At 42.0% G+C, this 21,867-nt stretch overlaps 1 protein-coding gene across 1 annotated transcript in view; it reads right to left on the bottom strand.

The window, feature by feature from the left end:
• Positions 1–18,003: 18,003 nt before the first annotated feature.
• Positions 18,004–21,867, bottom strand: part of fgf5 (fibroblast growth factor 5) — a 31,251-nt gene continuing 27,387 nt past the window's right edge. Inside the window, exon 3 of the mRNA XM_060906660.1 lies at positions 18,004–18,360. Within this exon, the coding sequence (XP_060762643.1) occupies positions 18,004–18,360 (357 nt within the window). The remainder of the gene's footprint in view (positions 18,361–21,867) is intronic.

Here is a 21,867-nt window from a genome sequence, read left to right as displayed (position 1 = left end):
GCCCCTGTCGGCCACGAGGCTCGAACCCAGAACCTTCTTGCTGTGAGGCGTCACTGTGCCACCAAATTTTGTATCATGGCACATATATTTTGTGACCCTCTCTGAGAAACCTAACACATTTGTTTATTTTGTTTTGCCTCCCGCCTTTTTTTTTGTACTACTTTCCATCCATCCATTATCTGTTGCCGTTTATCCTGTACAGGGTCGCGGGCAAGCTGGACCTATCCCAGCTGACTATGGGCGAGAGGCGGGGTACACCCTGGACAAGTCGCCAGGTCAAAATGTTCTACCATTAACCTTGACAGAAACAGAGCACATGAGATGGGGGAAGGGAGCGGGGCTTCCAGGACAGGAAGAGTATATTCATATTGGAGAGTTCAAAGCACCTGCGCAGATTATTCCAGATTCAGATGTTTGTTGGCTCATGTCTTGTATTATCCATCCGTCCATTACCCATAACCGCTTATCCTATGCAGGGTCGCAGGCAAGCTGGAGCCTATCCCAGCTGACTATGGGTGAGAGGCGAGATACACCCTGGATAAGTCACCAGGTCATCACAGGGCTGGCACATAGACACAAACAACCAGTCACACTCACATTCACACCTACAGTCAATTTAGAGCCACCAGTTAACCTAACCTCCACGTCTTTGGACTGTGGGAGAAACCGGAGCACCTGGAGGAAACCCATGAAGACAACATGCAAACTCCACACAGAAAGGCCCCCGTCGACCACTGGGCTCGAACCCAGGACCTTCTTGCTGTGAAGCGACAGTGCTAACCACTACACCACCATGCCGTCCTGGTACTACTTTGCATCTAGCTTAATATGCACAGTGTATCATGATTATTAATTAAATCATAGTTTATGACATTATGTTTTAATCTGTAGTTGATGATTAGGGTGACATGGTGCAGTGATTAGCACTGTTTCCTCACAGCAAGCAGGCTCTGCATTCGAGCCTGGTGGTCAACTGGGAGGCTTTCTGTGTGGAGTTTGAATGTTCTCCTTATGCTGATCTACATTACATTACAGGCATTTAGCAGACGCTCTTATCCAGAGCAATGTACAACATACCTAGAGCAGCCTGGGGAGCAGTTGGGGGTTAGGTACCTTGCTCAAGGCACTTCAGCCATTCCTGCTGGTCCAGGGAATCGAACTGGCGAACTTTTGGTCCCAAAGCTGCTTCTTCTTCTTCTTTTTTTTCACCTATTAAACTCCATTAGGCCATGGATTCTCCAATTTAGATTGCTCTAAATTGCCCATCGACATGAGTGTGACTGTCTCTCTGTGTTAGCCCTGTGTTAGTCCAGGGTGTACCCTCCCTCTTAGCCAATTGGGATTTCCATCTCACCCATGACTCACAGTGGATAAGCAGTATAGATGATGAATGAGTTTATGATTAAGTATGCCTGACATAGATTATCTTTCTTCAAGAAAAAAAAAATCCATGCTGGAACACATTAAATATGTTTATATTGAAGTACTTATGTGCTTCGTGATTCTGAGCTAATTTGTTGGTTTCTGTTGTTCTCTTGTTATTCCTGTGGGAAGTGAACAGATGTGTACCACTCTGACATCACCGGGGGACATTGCTTATATTGTTACAATAAAGCTTCATAGGAAAAAAATTCATTGACCTCAAATATAAATGACAACACTCAGGTTTTGCATTTAAAACAGAAGGCTTGCATTTCACCATGTTCCAACAACATTCGGTGTCATTAATAAACAATCCAATGTAGAAATAGCAGAAACAGGGAAAAATATGCCAATCTATCAACCTTTTATTGTGTATACCCTTACAACAGAACTGACAAATGACAACAGGGTTGACATTTTAATTTATTTGATTTGTCAGGTAGATCACATTGTGGCAGGGAAAGAATACAGGGCAAAGCCCCAGTTGATTTTCAACCCCTTTGGCATAGATTTTTTTACACTGGCTGCCCTTCCTAACGTAACCCTCCCCAATCTTTCCAGGCTTGGGACTAGCACTAAGCATACACTGGCTTGTGCAAACCCAGTAGCTGGGTATTTTTACCTAATCTGCATGTCTTTGGAGGAAACCAGAGCACCTAGAGGAAACCCATGCAGACATGGGGAGAACATGCAAACTCCACACAGAAAAGCCCCCATCGGCCGTGGTTCGATCCTGGAAACTTCTTGCTGTGAGGCAACAGTGCTAACCATTACACCACTGTGCCACCCATTTATGCATAATGTTGGTCTGACTCCTGATGTGGAAATCATCTGACATGAATATTGTCAAGGTTTGCGACCACTTCAGTCAAAAAAAGCACACCATCCTACTATAGAGTATGTGGTTTCATGACTGATAGTATGTAAAGATTTGTATGAGGTGATGCATAATCCGGTCATAAATGGTTAAAATTAAAACTGTGTTTGTGGTAGTAACTTTTCCTACCACTTCATTCTTATGACATTGTTATAATTATTAATAATTTTGCACAAGATCAGGTTACAGTTGCTGTCTCTGCTCAAATAGGGTTGATAAAACAAATAAAAGGCTCAGTGGACAGTTCTATGGGTGGGTCAGGCTTCTAAGCAAGATGTGTTATGTGCATACATGTATGTGGGGAATGTTGAAGGTGCTCATATATTCTTCCTCAGTGGTATACTGAGGATTGTGAATGACTCATTTGGTATAAACTTGTGCTATAGAACATGAATAGAAGTAGAAGAATGTATCCAGCATGCATTATGTCACCTAAGTAAAAGTGTACAGGACTACATGCTGAGAAGAAAAGGTCAGCTCTGTGGTTTCTTAAAAAACATAAATAACAACTGTACAACACAACACATCCTTTACAAAAAAGAAGTTTATTCAAGTGTGCTTTTAGTAGACTTCTTCTGAAGTAAAAATAAGAGAGTATGCTTTCAGTTTACTTTTTGTTTTTTTATCAGAGATATACTTAATAAAGTTATACATAAGTATGCTTGGCTTATACTGAAAAGTATATAGAAAAGTCTAAGTATATTAAGCTTATACTTAAGCTTTTGATCAAGATATACTGAACAAAAGTGTAATAAAATATTAAAATATTTGTGCTTTATGTTTAAGTGGACTTGTCCTGTAGTTGTGCTTCAGCATTGTTGACTCTTAGGTATGTCTGTGGTTCCATGTAAGGTCTTTTTTTTAATTTATTTCTCCTGAGTGGGATAATTATTATTATTTTTTTCTTTTCTTTAGAGCTTGGATGTCAATTTCAGTTGTCATTGCCATGTTTTTATACTTTGGCATTTAATACAATGTTCCTTTAAATTTTGATTTTTAAAGAAAATGAATATGTTCTTAATCCTGAGTATCTGTTGTTATTTTGTGAATTCTTACCTTTATAACTTCATTGTAACTTAAAGTACAAAACACTTAAGTTGTCTACTGGTAGTGTGCATGAGGTAAGGGTTAGGGCTAGAAAACTAATAATATATCTAGAAGGGTAATTGCAGTATACTTCAAAACTAAAAAGTGGACTAGACGTATATAACCAGTAACTAATAGTATATTTCCAATATGCTATAAAGTATACTTTTATAAACTAAAAAGTGGACTAGAAGTGTGTAATGAGTAAAACAATAGTATATTTCCAGTATACTACAAAGTATACTTTAGTAAACTAAAAAGTGGACTAGAAGTATAAAACAAGTAAACTCATAGTATATTTCCAGTATACTATGAAGTACGGGGTGGCACGGTGGTGTAGTGGTTAGCGCTGTCGCCTCACAGCAAGAAGGTCCGGGTTCGAGCCCCGCGGCCGGCGAGAGCCTTTCTGTGCAGAGTTTGCATGTTCTCCCTGTGTCCGCATGGGTTTCCTCCGGGTGCTCCGGTTTCCCCCACAGTACAAAGACATGCAGGTTAGGCTAACTGGTGACTCCAAATTGACTGTAGGTGTGAATGTGAGTGTGAATGGTTGTCTGTGTCTATGTGTCAGCCCTGTGATGACCTGGCGACTTGTCCAGGGTGTACCCTGCCTTTCACCCGTAGTCAGCTGGGATAGGCTCCAGCTCGCCTGCTACCCTGTAGAACAGGATAAAGCGGCTAGAGATAATGAGATGAGACTATGAAGTACACATTTGTAAACTAAAGAGTGGACTATAAGTATAGAACTAGTAAACTATTAGTATACAGGTTTACTTGTGGTATACTTGCAGTACAAAAACTAGTTGTATACTCAGAGTTTACTTCTCTTAGACTTAAAGTATATTTTTTATAAACTAAAAGTGGGCCAATTTAGTCCCAAGAAGTATTAGATTAGTTTACTTACAAGTACATTGATATCAGTATATTTGGTACACAAAAGTATACTTAAGGAAATATACTTTAACTTTACTTAACTACAGTTAATAAAATGAATTTGAAGTATACTTCATTTTGATAAGGGATGGCCAGTGTCTGTCCTTCTCTTGTTTCAGGACTGGAATTACTCAAATTAATTTTGGTTTGATTTCTGTGTTTTTGATTCCTGACATCGAGTCTTATTTGCTGAATTTTCTGTAAAGCTCATAAAATGAATTCTGAAGCAATTTAATAAAAAATAGGTTTATTTTACTTACCTTTCAGGAGACATTATGTTACATTACATTACACTGTAAATATGCTGTCATGGACTAATGTCCCATCCAGGTTGGATTCCTGCCTCTTGTCCAGTGTTGCCTGCAGATGCAATGGAAATCTGTTCAAAATTAATATTGCACAATACATTTTTAAACTAAGATACAGTATAAAGCAATCCAACATTAACCTTCCAGGAAAATAAGAACAGCGAGTCTGTGTTTATTCTAAATAGCATGTAGCTCTGCACAACATACCAATAAACAGTTTTGACAGTCATGTACATCTGTGTGTTTTTTCCTACATGCCTAAAGCTCTAGCTAGTGATTCAAGAGAGCACAAGACTTTTCTTCTTGCACAAACCCAGATATTTCAAAAAGCGCTGTAACTCAAAGGATATTTAACAGTTATTCCGCAAAATCGAGTCGTACATGAGCTGATAGCTAACGAGGCGTGTAGCACCAAGTTGGCTATAAGACATGTACGACAAGATTGAGTGGGATAACTGTTTTATTCTATCCACATTCACTGGATTTTGAGAAATGGAGCATTTTTATTTTTATTTTTTGCAAAATCGATAAATAAAAACTCTAAACAAAACATCCGACAAAATTATTTCTACTTAGAATGTAAGCAAACCGGAGAAGTGACAGGAACAATTTGTGAAAAATGCGATAATAATAATTCTCGTCGTCTTCATCCGCTTTATCCGGGGCCGGGTCGCGGAGGCAGCAGTCTGAGCATGGAAGCCCAAACTTCCCTTTCCCCAGACACCTCAGCCAGCTCCTCGGGGAGAACACCAAGGCGTTCCCAGGCCAGCCGAGAGACATAGTCCCTCCAGCGTGTCCTGGGTCTTCCCCGGGGCCTCCTCCCGGGGGGACATGCCTGGAACACCTCCCCAGGGAGGCGTCCAGGAGGCATCCGAAAGAGATGCCCAAGCCACCTCAGCTGATTCCTCTCGATGTGGGGGAGCAGCGGCTCTACTCCGAGCTCTTCCTGAGTGACTGTGCTTCTCACCCTATCTCTAAGGGAGCACCCAGCCACCCTGCGAAGGAAACTCATTTTGGCCGCTTGTATCCATGATCTTGTTCTTTCGGTCATTACCCAAAGCTCATGACCATAGGTGAGAGTTGGAACGTAGATCGACCGGTAAATCGAGAGCTTCGCCTTTTGGCTCAGCTCCTTCTTCACCACGACGGACCGGTAAAGCAACCGCATCACTGCAGAGGCTGCACCGATCCGCCTGTCGATCTCACACTCTATCCTTCCCTCACTCGTGAATAAGATCCCGAGATACTTAAACTCCTCCACTTGAGGCAGGACTTCTCCACCAACCTGGAGAAGGCAAGCCACCCTTTTCTGGTCGAGAACCATGGCCTCGGACTTGGAGGTGCTGATTCTCATCCCAGCCGCTTCACACTTCACTGCAAATCACCCCAGTTCATGCTGAAGGTCCTGGTTTGAAGAAGCCAACAGGACAACATCATCCGCAAAAAGCAGAGATGAAATCCTGTGGTTCCAAAACAGGATTCCTTCCAGCCCCTGGCTGCGCCTAGAAATTCTGTCCATAAAAATTATGAACAGAACCGGTGACAAAGGGCAGCCCTGCTGGAGTCCAACATGCACTGGGAACAGGTCTGACTTACTGCCGGCAATGCAAACCAGACTCCTGCTCCGTTTGTACAGGGACCGGACACATCACATCACACATCACATTATCTCTAGCCGCTTTATCCTTCTACAGGGTCGCAGGCAAGCTGGAGCCTATCCCAGCTGACTACGGGCGAAAGGCGGGGTACACCCTGGACAAGTCGCCAGGTCATCACAGGGCTGACACATAGACACAGACAACCATTCACACTCACATTCACACCTACGGTCAATTTAGAGTCACCAGTTAACCTAACCTGCATGTCTTTGGACTGTGGGGGAAACCGGAGCACCCGGAGGAAACCCACGCGGACACGGGGAGAACATGCAAACTCCACACAGAAAGGCCCTCGCCGGCCCCGGGGCTCGAACCCAGGACCTTCTTGCTGTGAGGCGACAGCGCTAACCACTACACCACCGTGCCGCCAGGGACCGGACAGCTCTTAGCAAAGAGCCCCGAACCCCATACTCCTGAAGCACCCCCCACAGAATACCATGAGGGACACGGTTGAATGCCTTCTCCAGATCCACAAAGCACATGCGGACTGGTTGGGCAAACTCCCATGAACCCTCGAGCACCCTATGAAGGGTATAGAGCTGGTCCAGTGTTCCACGACCAGGATGAAAACCGCGTTGTTCCTCCTGGATCTGAGGTTCGACTATTGGCCGAATTCTCCTCTCCAGTACCCTGGAGTAAACCTTCCCGGGAAGGCTGAGAAGTGTGATTCCCCTATAATTGGAGGACACTCTCTGGTCCCCTTTCTTAAAAAGAGGGACCACCACCCCAGTCTGCCACTCCAGAGGCACTGTCCCCAACCGCCACATGATGCTGCAGAGGCATGTCAGCCAAGACAGCCCCACAACATCCAGAGACTTGAGATACTCGGGGCGGATCTCATCCACCCCCGGTGCCTTGCCACCGAGGAGCTTGAAAACCACCTCAGTGACTTCGGCTTGGGTAATGAACGAATCCACCTCTGAGTCATCAACCTCCGCTTCCTCAATGGAAGATGTGACAGTGGGATTGAGGAGATCCTCGAAGTATTCCTTCCACCGCCTGACAATGTCCCCAGGCGAGGCCAACAGCTCCCCACCCGCACTGTAAACAGTGTTGGCAGAGTACTGCTTCCCCCTCCTGAGGCGCCGGACGGTTTGCCAGAATTTCTTCAAGGCCGACCGATAGTCCTCCTCCATGGCCTCACCAAACTCCTCCCAGTTCCGAGTTTTTGCCTCCGCAACTGCCCAAGCTGCGGCACACCTGGCCTGCCGATACCCGTCAGCTGCCTCCGGAGTCCCGGAGGCCAACATGGCCTGATAGGACTCCCTCTTCAGCTTGACAGCGTCCCTTACTTCCGGTGTCCACCACCGGGTTCGGGGATTCCCGCTACGACAGGCACCGGAGACCTTGCGGCCACAGCTCCGAACAGCTGCGTCTACAATGGAGGTAGAGAACATGATCCACTCAGACTCAATGTCCCCCGCCTCCCTCAGAAGCTGGGAGAAGCTCTCCTGGAGGTGGGAGTTAAAGACCTCCCCGACAGAGTGCTCGGCCAGACGTTCCCAGCAGACCCTCACCATACGTTTGGGGCTGCCAGGTCTGTCCGGCTTCCTCCTCCACCAGCGGATCCAACTCACCACCAGGTGGTGATCAGTTGACAGCTCAGCCCCTCTCTTCACCCGAGTGTCCAAGACATAGGGCCGGAGATCAGATGAAACGATAACAAAGTCGATCATCGACCTCTGACCTAAGGTGTCCTGGTGCCACATGCACTTATGGACACCCCTATGCTTGAACATGGTATTCATTATGGACAAACCGTGACTAGCACAGAAGTCCAATAACAAAACACCACTCGGGTTCAGATCGGGGAGGCCGTTCTTCCCAATCACGCCCCTCCAGGTGTCACTGTCGTCGACCACGTGAGCGTTGAAGTCCCCCAGTAGAACAATGGAGTCCCCAGTCTGAGCACCTCTCAGTACCTCTCCCAGGGACTCCAAGAAGGCTGGATACTCTATACTGCTATTCGGCCCGTCGGCACAAACAACAGCAAGAGCCCTCTCCCCGACCCAAAGGCGCAGAGAGGCGACCCTCTCGTTCACTGGGGTAAACTCCAACACATGGCGGCTGAGCTGGGGAGCTATAAGCAAGCCCACACCAGCCCGCCGCCGCTCACCATGGGCGACTCCAGAGAAGTGGAGAGTCCAGCCCCTCTCGAGGAGCTGGGTTCTGGAGCCCAAGCTGTGCGTGGAGGTGAGCCCGACTATCTCTAGCCGGTACCTCTCAACCTCCCGCACAAGCTCAGGTTCTTTCCCCCCCAGCGAAGTGACATTCCATGTCCCAACAGCTAGCTGCTGTGTTCGGGGATCAGGTCGTCGAGTCCCCTGCCTTTGACTGCCACCTAATCCACACTGCACCAGCCCCCTACGGCTACCTCTGTGGGTGGTGAACCCACAGGAGGTTGGGCCCACGTCACCGCTTCAGGCTGAGCCCGGCCGGGCCCCGTGGGCAAAGGCCCGGCCACCAAGCGCTCGCATACGAGCCCCAACCCCGGGCCTGGCTCCAGGGTGGGGCCCTAGCTGCGCCATACCGGGCAACGTCACGATCCTTGATTTTTTTTTTTATCCATAAGGGTTTTGGTGAACTGCTCTTGGTCTGGCCTGTCACCTAGGACCTGTCTGCCTTGGGAGACCCTAACAGGGGCATAATGCCCCCGACAACATACCGGTAGCTCCTAGGATCATTCAAACACACAAACCCCTCCACCACAGTAAGGTGGCAGTTCTAGGAGGGGATAATAATAATTCTTGAAAAAAAAATTCGTTCTTACCATCAAATACTTTCATTCCAAATTTTGTTGCTTTTTTGTATTTTTTTGTGGTTTTGCTTTAGAGTAGAGTTTTTATTTTGTCCTCGATTGGTTCAGTAACACACTCCATCATTTTGTTTTTCTCTACTTATGGTTTATGATCTGATAGCCTTGTAGTAGAGTAGCCAATCAGAGCACGCGATTGCTCATATCCAGTGAATGTGGATAGAATAATATAAGATATGCAGTGCATTTATTGCAGTACATCTCATTCATCTGACTTTCAACATCCTCAGCTCTAGTGTTTAAATGCTACTGAAAATGAAGAGGAATGAATGAATGATCAGAAAATAAATATCTGCTCTTTAATAACAGCTACACGAATTCCAGTGACAACCAGTCACTATCATTGTGGATCAGGTAAAGTCTAAATGATGGGAGGACTGGGTATTTAGGAAACTGATGTTACTGAGCACTGCAGGTTCTCAGGTCTATTTTGTTGGTCTATTTTGTTAGTCACTTGTGCCCTCTAGTGGTTTTCAAGCTGTTAAGTTTTCCCAGAGATGATGGTTTAAATGGTTTTAGCCACCTCTCGCCTGAAGTCAGCTGAGATTGGGTCCAGCTTCTCCTGCAACCCTGACAGATAAGTGATATAGATAATGGATGGATGGATGGATGGGTGGTTTTGTTCATATCTCAGTCTCAAGGAAAAAAAAAATACTCAATAGTTAGCAGGTAACAATATTTGCTGCAAACTAGACAACTGCAGAAACATAAATTTCCCATAGCTATCCAATGGGATTGCACAGTCTGAGACCTGTGCTTGGAAAATTCACCGTTATGTTCTTAGACCATTTAGAGATAACACATGCCTTGTGATATGATGCATTATTATGCTGGAATGATCAAATGATAGCTATAAATTGATGAACTTAGTATCGATACTCAGATGTTTACACTTACGTGCACTGTTCACACCAAACAGCAGGGCTCCGTGGAGCATGGTCCAAATATTTTTGAGCCAAATTTTGACCCTTTCTTTAGCCTGATACAAAAGGAAACTAGATTTGTTCATCCATGGAACATTTTCCACTTCTCAAAACCAGGTTTGCTGATGCTGTCACCACTGGGAATATTCTGCCACTGTCGGGCCCATGAGCGAGTCCCTTAACCCTTTCTGCTCCAGGGGTGTCATAGCATGGCTGGTAGCTGGTTATTTAGCCCAGAAGTCTTTTAGCACAAATCTAAAGTCTTTTAGTACAAGTTCTAAAGTCTCTTAGCACAACTCTATGTATTTTATCACAACTCTGGATTATGGTCACAATAATAATAAAAAAAAATACTCATCTTAATATAGGAAGGGGTTCATTATGATTGCTTAGGGACTGGAAGCTGGAATTTCTGCTGCTGATTCTTTGGTGTCTTTGGATATTTGTACTTAAGCCATAACAAACAAATTGTGGGCACCTTCACACATAACTTCAGTCACTTCTGATCATATCACAAATTCAACTGACTGTCAATAATTATGTGTTTGCCGAATTAATTAACCGGGGGATTATGTCTCTTGCCCTGCTCGACAACATGTGTTTTGCCGACTAAGCAGTAACCAACAGTTGCGATATGTAAACAAATGAAAGAAACTTCCACTAAAGTATCCTAGAACGAGTGGCAATTAAATAAAAGAGCAGTATAAATGTTCAGGAATGACAAAACAACCAAAATTAATATATTAATTGTTTATAATATGGCAATTGTGAAGCAAGAAGAAGATGAAGATGAAGAGATTACACTAAGACATAAGGGTTGTTTGATCATCAAGACAAGTCTTGAAGCTGTGGCTAGTTTACAGGGAAATTCACTTTTCGAATGGAATCTCAGCAACTTTCATAAAAAAAATCCATCAAACATCTTTAAACATGACCAGTAAGCATTCAAAATAAAGATTAAGTGTTCTTGGCTCTTGTGCTAGGCGGCAAGGTGGTGTAGTGGTTAGCACAGTTGCCTCACAGCAAGAAGGTCCAGGGTTCAAGCCCAGTGGCCGGCGAGGGCCTTTCTGTGTGGAGTTTGCATGTTCTCCCTGTGTCCGCGTGGGTTTCCTCCGGGTGCTCCGGTTTCCCCCACAGTCCAAAGACATGCAGGTTAGGTTAATTGGTGGCTTTAAATTGGCTATAGGTGTGAATGGTTGTCTGTGTCTATGTGTCAGCCCTGCGATGACCTGGCGACTTGTCCAGGGTGTACCCCACCTTTCGCCCGTAGTCAGCTGGGATAGGCTCCAGCTTGCCTGTGACCCTGTAGAACAGGATAAGCGGCTATAGACAATGAATGGATGGATCTTGTGCTAAAGAACTTAGAGTTGTGGCAAAAGACTTTAGAACTTGTGCTAAAAGACTTGTGCTAAATAACCGTAAACCGCATGGCTGACCCTGTGCTCTGACCCCAGTTTCCTAACAAGCTGGGATATGCAAAGAGAAGACTTTCACTGTGCAGTATAGTATGTGCCAAATAAAGACTTCTTCTGACAACAATTTTGAGAAAATTATATATACTTACTTATATATAATTACTATACTTCACAGTTTTTTGATATTGTTTCACTAAATGGACTAGAATGGTCAATTCAGAGCCATTTTAGTGCATGTGTGGAGGAATGTTTTGGATCATTGTCTTGCCTGACAGTCTAACAATAACCCAAACTTTAGCTTCCCAGCAGAGTCAGCCTGATTACTTTCTAAAATGTCCTAGAACTGGACAGAACCCATAATAACATGTCTTGAGAAGTCTCCCATGGCCTTTTGAAAGTTAAAAAAAAATTAGTGGTGTAACATCACATATCTGCAGTTACATTTCTGGGCATGGTTCTTTTCGGTGAAACCTACCGCTTTTTACCTGTAGAAGAAGAAGAAGCCTTTATTTGTCACATGCACACTCAAGCACAGTGAAATTCATCCTCTGCATATAACCCATCTGAAGTAGTGAACACACGCACACACACCCAGAGCAGTGGGCAGCCATACTATAGCGCCTAGGGAGCAATTGGGAGTATAGGTACCTTGCTCAAGGGCACTTCAGCCCAAGGCCACCCCATGTTCACCTAACTGCATATCTTTGAACTGTGGGGGAAACCAGAGCACCCGGAGGAAACCCACACAGACACAGGGAGAACATGCAAACTCCACACAGAAAGGCCCCCCCATTGGCCACTGGGCTCGAACCCAGGACATTCTTGCTGTGAGGTGACAGTGCTTGGATTACTTTGTATTGAATTACCACTCGAATGTATGGTCACATAAGACCAAAGTTCTAGTCCTTTCAAATACTTTGGAAATGGACAAAAATGACATGTTGTCATTCAGACATTTCAAATTTAGGCAAAAACTGTCTTAGTACTTGGTGTTTTCTTGGTGTATTCTTTAAGGGTCCATTGGATAATCAAGGATTCTTCACTTCCTAAAAGGTTTTAATTGGAAAATTTTCTGATATGAAAAGATTGTGCTGTTTTCATTAACCTGTAAAGATTCCCCAAGAGTCTTCAGCAGGAAAACGATCAAGGATGAATTACCCAGGTATAGCCATTAGCTGACCTGACGAGACTGCTGCTTACACAGTAATGGTCACAGAAGTTCAGAGGTCACAGAGGTGTGTTGGTAATAAACAGCTTAATAAATTTAAATGTGGACCAAAAATATGTTTTAATTTGGGTTATACAGAGTTTTGATTATCCAACTGGGTGTGTTATTGGGATTTTTCTTTTTAATTCAATGCACAAATATAATTTTGATAAGCTCATAACTTCAGAGCAGACAAAGCTCTGTGCACCCCCTATGACCTCTGGTGACCCCAGGTTGGGAACCATGGCCCTTGACAGACAACCAAATAAGGGCCCAGCTGGCTGCAAGGGTTGAACTCAGAACCTTCTTGCTGTGAGGTGACAGTGCTAACCACTGCAACACTGTGTCACCACTTTCAGACATTCAAATATTAAAAATAATATAAAATGACGTAGGGGCGGCACGGTGGTGTAGTGGTTAGTGCTGTCGCCTCACAGCAAGAAGGTCCGGGTTCGAGCCCCGTGGCCGGCGAGGGCCTTTCTGTGCAGAGTTTGCATGTTCTCCCCGTGTCTGCGTGGGTTTCCTCCGGGTGCTCCGGTTTCCCCCACAGTCCAAAGACATGCAGGTTAGGTTAACTGGTGACTCTAAATTGACCGTAGGTGTGAATGTGAGTGTGAATGGTTGTCTGTGTCTATGTGTCAGCCCTGTGATGACCTGGCGACTTGTCCAGGGTGTACCCCGCCTTTCGCCCGTAGTCAGCTGGGATAGGCTCCAGCTTGCCTGCGACCCTGTAGAACAGGATAAAGCGGCTAGAGATAATGAGATGAGATGAGATGATAAAATGATGTACGATATTACTGAATAGGATGGAGTATTTTGACATAGATAAAAGATTGAACTGACGAGCAACTTCACAGAGTTGTGTCTTACATTTTCCCTTCACAATATGGTCAATGATTATATAATTAGGGAATCAAGCTTGAAGGAGGGTCAAGGTGATTAAAAGTGTGTTTTTCTGACACAGATGAAGAAATATATTGTAATTTTGACTATAAAATTTACTTATATTGTACTGACATTTTACTTTCCCTGGGATATAAGACATCTATACAAGTAAGACTGCAATTTCCCATAATATACTTGAACATTTCCAAATGATTCTCCTACCATGCCCTGTATATATCTGTGTATATACAGTATAAGCCCAAACTATAACTCTGGACATACAGAAAACAAAACACAAAATATTCACAATCAGTATTCATTCATTTCTTTATATTCAAACAGCTCAGTAATGTTTTAGGGTTCCAGTGCTATGTTTTACCTTAAACTCATTATATCAAGGCTACATTGTCAAAAGTAATGTAAGGAAAAAAAAACTGTAGGTCTTCAAGCATTACAGTGATCCCAAGCACCATCGAATGATTGGAAAAAAAAAAATCAGAACTGTTCTTAATTGGGAAGTGATATGTGCAAAAGATTATCTAGAAAAAAAAAAACGTGTAGACTTCTGAAAATGCAGTTTGTGGCAAAGTGTCTTTCAATCATTTTGCTATAGTGCCTGTTTTTTAATTTATGTTTTAAAAACATTACATAAAGCAATTGTTGTGTAATATTAACAGTGGAAAAAAGAACAGAGGCTGACTAATCAATGTAAAATATAAAATAAACATAATGTAAATTATTTGCAAAAAGTGCAAGAGTGCCATTTTTTTTGTATTTTGTTATGATCCTCAGTTTTCTGAATAAGGCACATTCTGAATTCTATTGTTCACTTTATATATATATTTTTTTCTATCCACATTCACTGGATGTGAGCAATTGTGTGGGCTAGGCTATCAGCTCATATACCATGAGTAGAGAAAAACAAAATGACAGAGCGTGTTGTTGAACCAACTGAGGACAAAATAAAAACTCTACTCGAAAACAAAACCTCAAATTTTTATCAAGTATTTAAAAGAAACAGAAATAGCTATAAGAATATAGATTTTTTTCCCCCACCAATATCTCCTGTTTAACACTCCAGCCCAGTCGGTGGTGGTAATGCACCTTTAAGTTGGTTAAAAACCCTAAAGAAGAGGAAGAAGAAGACTCCCTCCAAAAAACAAACAAACAAACAAAAAAGGCAACAAAATATGGAATAAAAGTATTTGATGGTAAGAACGTGTCTTTTTTGATTTTTCATAAATTATTATAGCATTTTTCATAAATTGCCACTATCATTTTGCCCATTTGTTTACATTCTAAGCAGAAATTATTTTGTTGGACATTTTGTACAAAGTTTTTTTCATCTCATCTCATTATCTCTAGCCGCTTTATCCTTCTACAGGGTCACAGGCAAGCTGGAGCCTATCCCAGCTGACTACGGGCGAAAGACGGGGTACACCCTGGACAAGTCACCAGGTCATCACAGGGCTGACACATAGACACAGACAACCATTCACACTCACATTCACACCTACGGTCAATTTAGAGTCACCAGTTAACCTAACCTGCATGTCTTTGGACTGTGGGGGAAACCGGAGCACCCAGAGGAAACCCACGCGGACATGGGGAGAACATGCAAACTCCACACAGAAAGGCCCCAAAGTTTTTTTTTTTGTTAAAATGAATTTGCAAAAAATAAAATAAAAATACCCTGTTTCTCAAAATCCAGTGAATGTGGATAGAATAAAATAGTTATTCCACTCAATCTCATTGTACATGGCTTATAGCCAACTCGGTGCTACGCGCCTTGTCGGCTATCAGCTCATGTACGTATGACTCGATTTTGTAGAATAACTGTTTATACACACACACACACACACACATATATATATATATATATATATATATATATATATATATATATATATATATACACACAGTACTGTGCAAAAGTCTTAGAACCCCTATTTTTTCATACAAACTTTGTTATAGATTTCTATTTGATGACTTCTACATTATCGAGTCAGTACAAAAACATTTTAGAGTCCAAACGTTTGTTTTCCAGCACAAAATTAAATGCTACAGAAGAAACTGTTTGTGTTTGAGCAACATATTACAGAAGAGACTACTTTTCAGATTAAAAAAGAAAACATAATGAAGGCTACTGGGTTTTGGTGCAAAATGAAGAAGCGAGTGTGACAGTCAAAGTATCCAGAAGAACTGTGGCTGGTTCTGTAAGATGCTCAGTAAAACCTGCAGCTCATTTCCTTATAAAACTGCGCTCACTGTACCTGAGACTGTTTTTTTTTTTTTAAAGCAAAGGGTCGTCTCACACCAAATATTGACTTTGCTTCATTTATTATGGCTTACTGCTGTTTATAGTTTTTTTTTTTTTAATGTTGAAACATTTCATTGCATTTAATTTTTTTAAGCCATTTTTGGTCGACAGCATTTCTTTACATGTGCCTAAGACTTTTGCACAGTATTCACTTATATATATCTCCCCTAAATTAATTTTTATTTGCACATACAGACAATTGTACATAAATACAGTGTATAAATAGATTCATAAAGTCATAAAGACATATTAAGGAGCATATGGGTCCGTCACAGAAACTGGTCTCTCATTTGGGACATTATGGTCAAAAAATAAATTTTCTAATTTTACTATTTTTTTTGCATTTACCCAACACTCAATGTTTCTTTTGTCATGTTTAATAAGAATAAAAATAGTATCTTGCTTTATCTGGCCTCCACTGTGGAAATTTTTTTTGATTACAATTCAAATGCTTTTGTAAAATTGATTTCCATATAAAATAACTCCATCATGAAGAATTAAAGCACCTCCTTCACAGATGAGTGAAAATATTGAATAAATTTCCTCTTTTTGATTGCTTGGGTTAAAAATGCCAAGTTATGATGACTGAATTGATTATTCACTCTCTCTCTCTCTCTCTCTCATTATCTCTAGCTGCTTTATCCTGTTCTACAGGGTCGCAGGCAAGCTGGATCCTATCCCAGCTGACTACGGGCAAAAGGCGGGGTACACCCTGGACAAGTCGCCAGGTCATCACAGGGCAATTATTCACTTAAATATGAATAATATGATACATTTTGGGTATTTGATATGGTGAAATAGGACAATAGGACACAATGGAAAAATCAAGAATACACCGGAAAGATGAGAATAATGGCAGTGGTAAAAGAACAGCAACTGTACTGGCTGAAGGTCACGCGGGTCTCTGCTGTGGCGTGCGAGCAACAGGACATCACTACCGCACCGGACGGAGCGCGAGGCGGGGGCGGGGCAAAATGACCTGGCCGTAGATTCTATCAAAAGTTCGATCTAAATTGACCATGGTTGCAAAATATTGGCCAAAAATACGCAAACACTACGAAATATGAAAGTAAGATGAAAAAGAAATATTCTATTGCCTTATACTGCCAGACCAAAACAAAATAAAACTGTTAAAACTCACCTTTTCAGTGATAACGTCCGAACAGATCACCTGCATAACAAAGACCGCAAATGGAAGCACGATCAACTTCTAACTGTTGGAGTGGAAAATTCCATTCTACACATGCAAATTGTTAATGTGTGTCCTTCCCCGCACACAAATAACACGCTACGGTAAATAATAGACCACAGCTCATTTTATAGCTCAGAAATTCATACAAGACCAGCTACCATCGTAACATATTATGTAAGAAACATATTCTATACCTAACTTTCAGCTTTCGTTTTAAAAAACAAAATCGCAGATTTATAACTAAATTTTTATATGGTGTAGTGATTTTAAGTTACTACTTTTGGTGAGGTCATGACCTTGACCCTGAGGCTTTCCGTTTAGATCAAAACACACGATCGTATTGGTTTTGGGTCTGCGGAAAATGGAGTTACAACGGTGATCAAATATTTTGCATGATGTTTTATTACGGTTATGATTATTTTGTGAGCGCACCAATCCTTAGGTGTATAAAGTTACAACTTAAAATACAATTAGTGATAACTGTAGACTTTCCAGTGGACTACAACCTTTTTAAGGGAATGCGATGTAGTCAACCATTTATCATGTCCCAGATCAAGCCGCCATTTTTCCACAAATTTGCAGAACTTTTGCCAAATTCTGAATATTCACATCAAAGATTTAGTTTTATCTGTATTATTTCTTTCATCATTTTATTTCAAATTAAAACCAACATCACCATTCAAAACCGTATAGTTTATTGACTGTGAGTATATTTAGTGGGGGACCCCCACAGTACCCAGTTTCTGAGACAGACCCTTATACCGTATAAATGCTCTTGCAGAGGTATTAATTTTGTAATACCCCCATGTCAAGTTCAGCCTCAAAAACATTTTAATTTGGACTTCACAGCCCTGTTCACTTGAGTCACTTTTTGAATGGAATGTTGACAATTGGATGAGAAAACCACTTCGTATACAACTGCTGTCTTGCTTTCAAGTTTTCCCCAAATTTAAGACAATGGTGATCTATCCAAACCTAAATTTTGGCCAGTACTTGACAGTTCGAGTTTGTTTCTGCCTCATGTTCATGGTGACTTTAGGGGCCTGAGGTTTTAGTGGAGCCTGAGTCCTTTTCTGCTCTTTGTCTGTTATTGTAAAGCCCTGTTCAAGTTTTGTGTGCAAGTTCATCCTGGGTAGAAAGTGCGTAGATGCATGTTGGGACTTCACTCTTGGACTGGAGCCCATTTTGGCCTTCCCTCTTTTGTTCAGTGCCACAAACCACTCTCTCCCAGTCCGGTGATTCTTGTGTATCACTGATGCATATGTGTTATAGCTGTTCTCTTGAAACCGCTCTCTGAACATGCAGTCATCAGTGAACGTCTCCTGCAAAAACAATGAACAAATCAATTTAGTTCAGTGCAATCAGTGTAACCCTGTGATGAATCTTGCAAGCACACAAGTCTTAAGGCCACTGAGGAACTAACAGTGAATCATATGACACAAAGAGTCAAACCTTGGCATCTAACACCGTAATGAAAATAAGCTGAGAATGAACGTGAGATCATCTGGAACACATCTAGGACAGTGATGATGTTTCTGTAGTGTAAGGTTACCCGTGTTATTATTCTCCTGTAATTCTCTAATTAGATAACCACATTTTATGCTAACAATTATTCCAAGCCTCTTGTTAAAAATTTCCAATAACTTGTTACTGATTTGTTCATGTAAGAGCAACAATAATATATTATAATTAGCCAGTAACCTAATGTCTCAGGCCAAAATGGTAGGTTAAACTAACACAAGAGCTCAGTCCCTGAAAAAAAGTTCTGAAAGTCACAGCTGAAAAGCAGCAGTTGAATTCAAATCATGTGAAAGGATCTTCAGTGGGACCTAAGCACATTACATCTAAATAAAGTCCAAACAACAAACATGTTTACAGCGGACTGCGTATTTTCTATTTTCTTTAAAGACGAAGATATATTAACATTCAGGTCCAAAAAGCTTTTTAAATATTTGTAATCTTATTTAATTAATATGTCAGTGAAAACTAAGCCACTAAAAGAAAAAAAAAGCCAATGAAATAAGGTTAGCTAAGATGTCCAGAAAAAAAAAGAAAGAAAAAAAGTCAAAGTCCCTCCCATGCCAGAACCTGGTCTTCCCAGGCAGTCTCCCATCCCAGTACTAACCAGGTCCTTACGGCGCATTGGGTGGCACTTCTACAGCCCTCGGCCTCTCGCCTATATAGCTAGGGTTACAGTGGGGGGCTGGTCCTCTGGTAACTGCGAGAGTTTGATTCCCCACTTGCATCTGTATTGCAGCATGCCTCACCAGATGGCAGTAGGTACCATTTGTCTTTGGTATGACCTGACCATGAGTAGAACTTACAATCTCCCAGTCGAGAGGTGGACACACTAACCACTAGGCCAACTCGTGGTAAGCTAAGATGTACAACCCCGATTCCAAAAAAGTTGGGACAAAGTACAAATTGTAAATAAAAACGGAATGCAATGATGTGGAAGTTTCAAAATTCCATATTTTATTCAGAATAAAACATAGATGACATATCAAATGTTTAAACTGAGAAAATGTATCATTTAAAGAGAAAAATTAGGTGATTTTAAATTTCATGACAACAACACATCTCAAAAAAGTTGGGAGAAGGCCATGTTTACCACTGTGAGACATCCCCTTTTCTCTTTACAACAGTCTGTAAACGTCTGGGGACTGAGGAGACAAGTTGCTCAAGTTTAGGGATAGGAATGTTAACCCATTCTTGTCTAATGTAGGATTCTAGTTGCTCAACTGTCTTAGGTCTTTTTTGTCGTATCTTCCGTTTTATGATGCGCCAAATGTTTTCTATGGGTGAAAGATCTGGACTGCAGGCTGGCCAGTTCAGTACCCGGACCCTTCTTCTACGCAGCCATGATGCTGTAATTGATGCAGTATGTGGTTTGGCATTGTCATGTTGGAAAATGCAAGGTCTTCCCTGAAAGAGACGTTGTCTGGATGGGAGCATATGTTGCTCTAGAACCTGGATATACCTTTCAGCATTGATGGTGTCTTTCCAGATGTGTAAGCTGCCCATGCCACACGCACTAATGCAACCCCATACCATCAGAGATGCAGGCTTCTGAACTGAGTGCTGATAACAACTTGGGTTGTCCTTCTCCTCTTTAGTCTGAGTGACATGGCGTCCCTGATTTCCATAAAGAACTTCAAATTTTGATTTGTCTGACCACAGAACAGTTTTCCACTTTGCCACAGTCAATTTTAAATGAGCCTTGGCCCAGAGAAGACGTCTGCGCTTCTGGATCATGTTTAGATATGGCTTCTTCTTTGAACTATAGAGTTTTAGCTGGCAACAGCAGATGGCACGGTGAATTGTGTTCACAGATAATGTTCTCTGGAAATATTCCTGAGCCCATTTTGTGATTTCCAATACAGAAGCATGCCTGTATGTGATGCAGTGCTGTCTAAGGGCCCAAAGATCACGGGCACCCAGTCTGGTTTTCCGGCCTTGACCCTTACGCACAGAGATTCTTCTAGATTCTCTGAATCTTTTGATGATATTATGCACTGTAGATGATGATATGTTCAAACTCTTTGCAATTTTACACTGTCGAACTCCTTTCTGATATTGCTCCACTATTTGTCGGCACAGAATTAGGGGGATTGGTGATCCTCTTCCCATCTTTACTTCTGAGAGCCGCTGCCACTCCAAGATGCTCTTTTTATACCCAGTCATGTTAATGACCTATTGCCAATTGACCTAATGAGTTGCAATTTGGTCCTCCAGCTGTTCCTTTTTTGTACCTTTAACTTTTCCAGCCTCTTATTGCCCCTGTCCCAACTTTTCTGAGATGTGTTGCTGTCATGAAATTTCAAATGAGCCAATATTTGGCATGAAATTTCAAAATGTCTCACTTTTGACATTTGATATGTTGTCTATGTTCTATTGTGAATACAATATCAGTTTTTGAGATTTGTAAATTATTGCATTCCGTTTTTATTTACAATTTGTACTTTGTCCCAACTTTTTTGGAATCGGGGTTGTATCCTTTGAAATATGCTCCAAAATTTCTAAAAGTTTTGTTGTATTGTGTTTATGTTTTAGTTTACAAACTACCAAATACTACCACATATTTTGAAGAAGTAACTCTACCACCACCACCACCACTAATAATAATAACAACAACAGCAGCAACAACAACAACAGGCGGCATGGTGGTGTAGTGGTTAGCACTGTTGCCTCACAGCAAGAAGGTTCCAGGTTCAAACCTCACACCTGACAGGGGCCTTTCTGTGTGGAGTTTACATGTTCTGCCTGTGTTTGCATGGGTTTCCTCCCACATTTCAAAAACATACAGATTAGGTAAAATACCCAGCCACTGGGGTTGCACAAGCCAGTGCATACTTAGTGCCAGTCCCAAACCTGGATAGATTGGGGAGGGTTGCGTCAGGAAGGCCATCTAGTGTAAAACCTATGTGAAATCAAATATGCGGATCCAGTCTAGATGAACGGCTGTGGTGACTCCTAACAGGAGCAGCTGAAAGAAGAAGGAAAAGAAATAATAATATGCAAGAACTAGAACTAAGTGTTAAATGGCTGTATGTTAATTATAGTTACGGTTTCCGCCTTCACAATGTCATGTACTGTTGTTTGTTTTGGCTTTTCTCCTAGTCCTGTCTCCACCTCTGTCCTGTCATTTGTTTGTTGCTCTATGGTGTTTACCTGTTCTATGTTAGTCTCTGATAGTCTGTCTGTCTACACTGCTGTTTCTTTGCATTGCAAAGTCTTAATATGCTTTTGTTTCATTTAGTCCAGTCCTTGTTTGACTCGTTCAAATTCGCTGTTCCATGTGTAGTGTTTCTTGGTATGATCTTTACCTG

Source organism: Neoarius graeffei, chromosome 24, assembly GCF_027579695.1.
Source record: "Neoarius graeffei isolate fNeoGra1 chromosome 24, fNeoGra1.pri, whole genome shotgun sequence".
NCBI lineage: Eukaryota > Metazoa > Chordata > Actinopteri > Siluriformes > Ariidae > Neoarius > Neoarius graeffei.
This window is presented reverse-complemented; position numbering and strand designations above follow the sequence as displayed.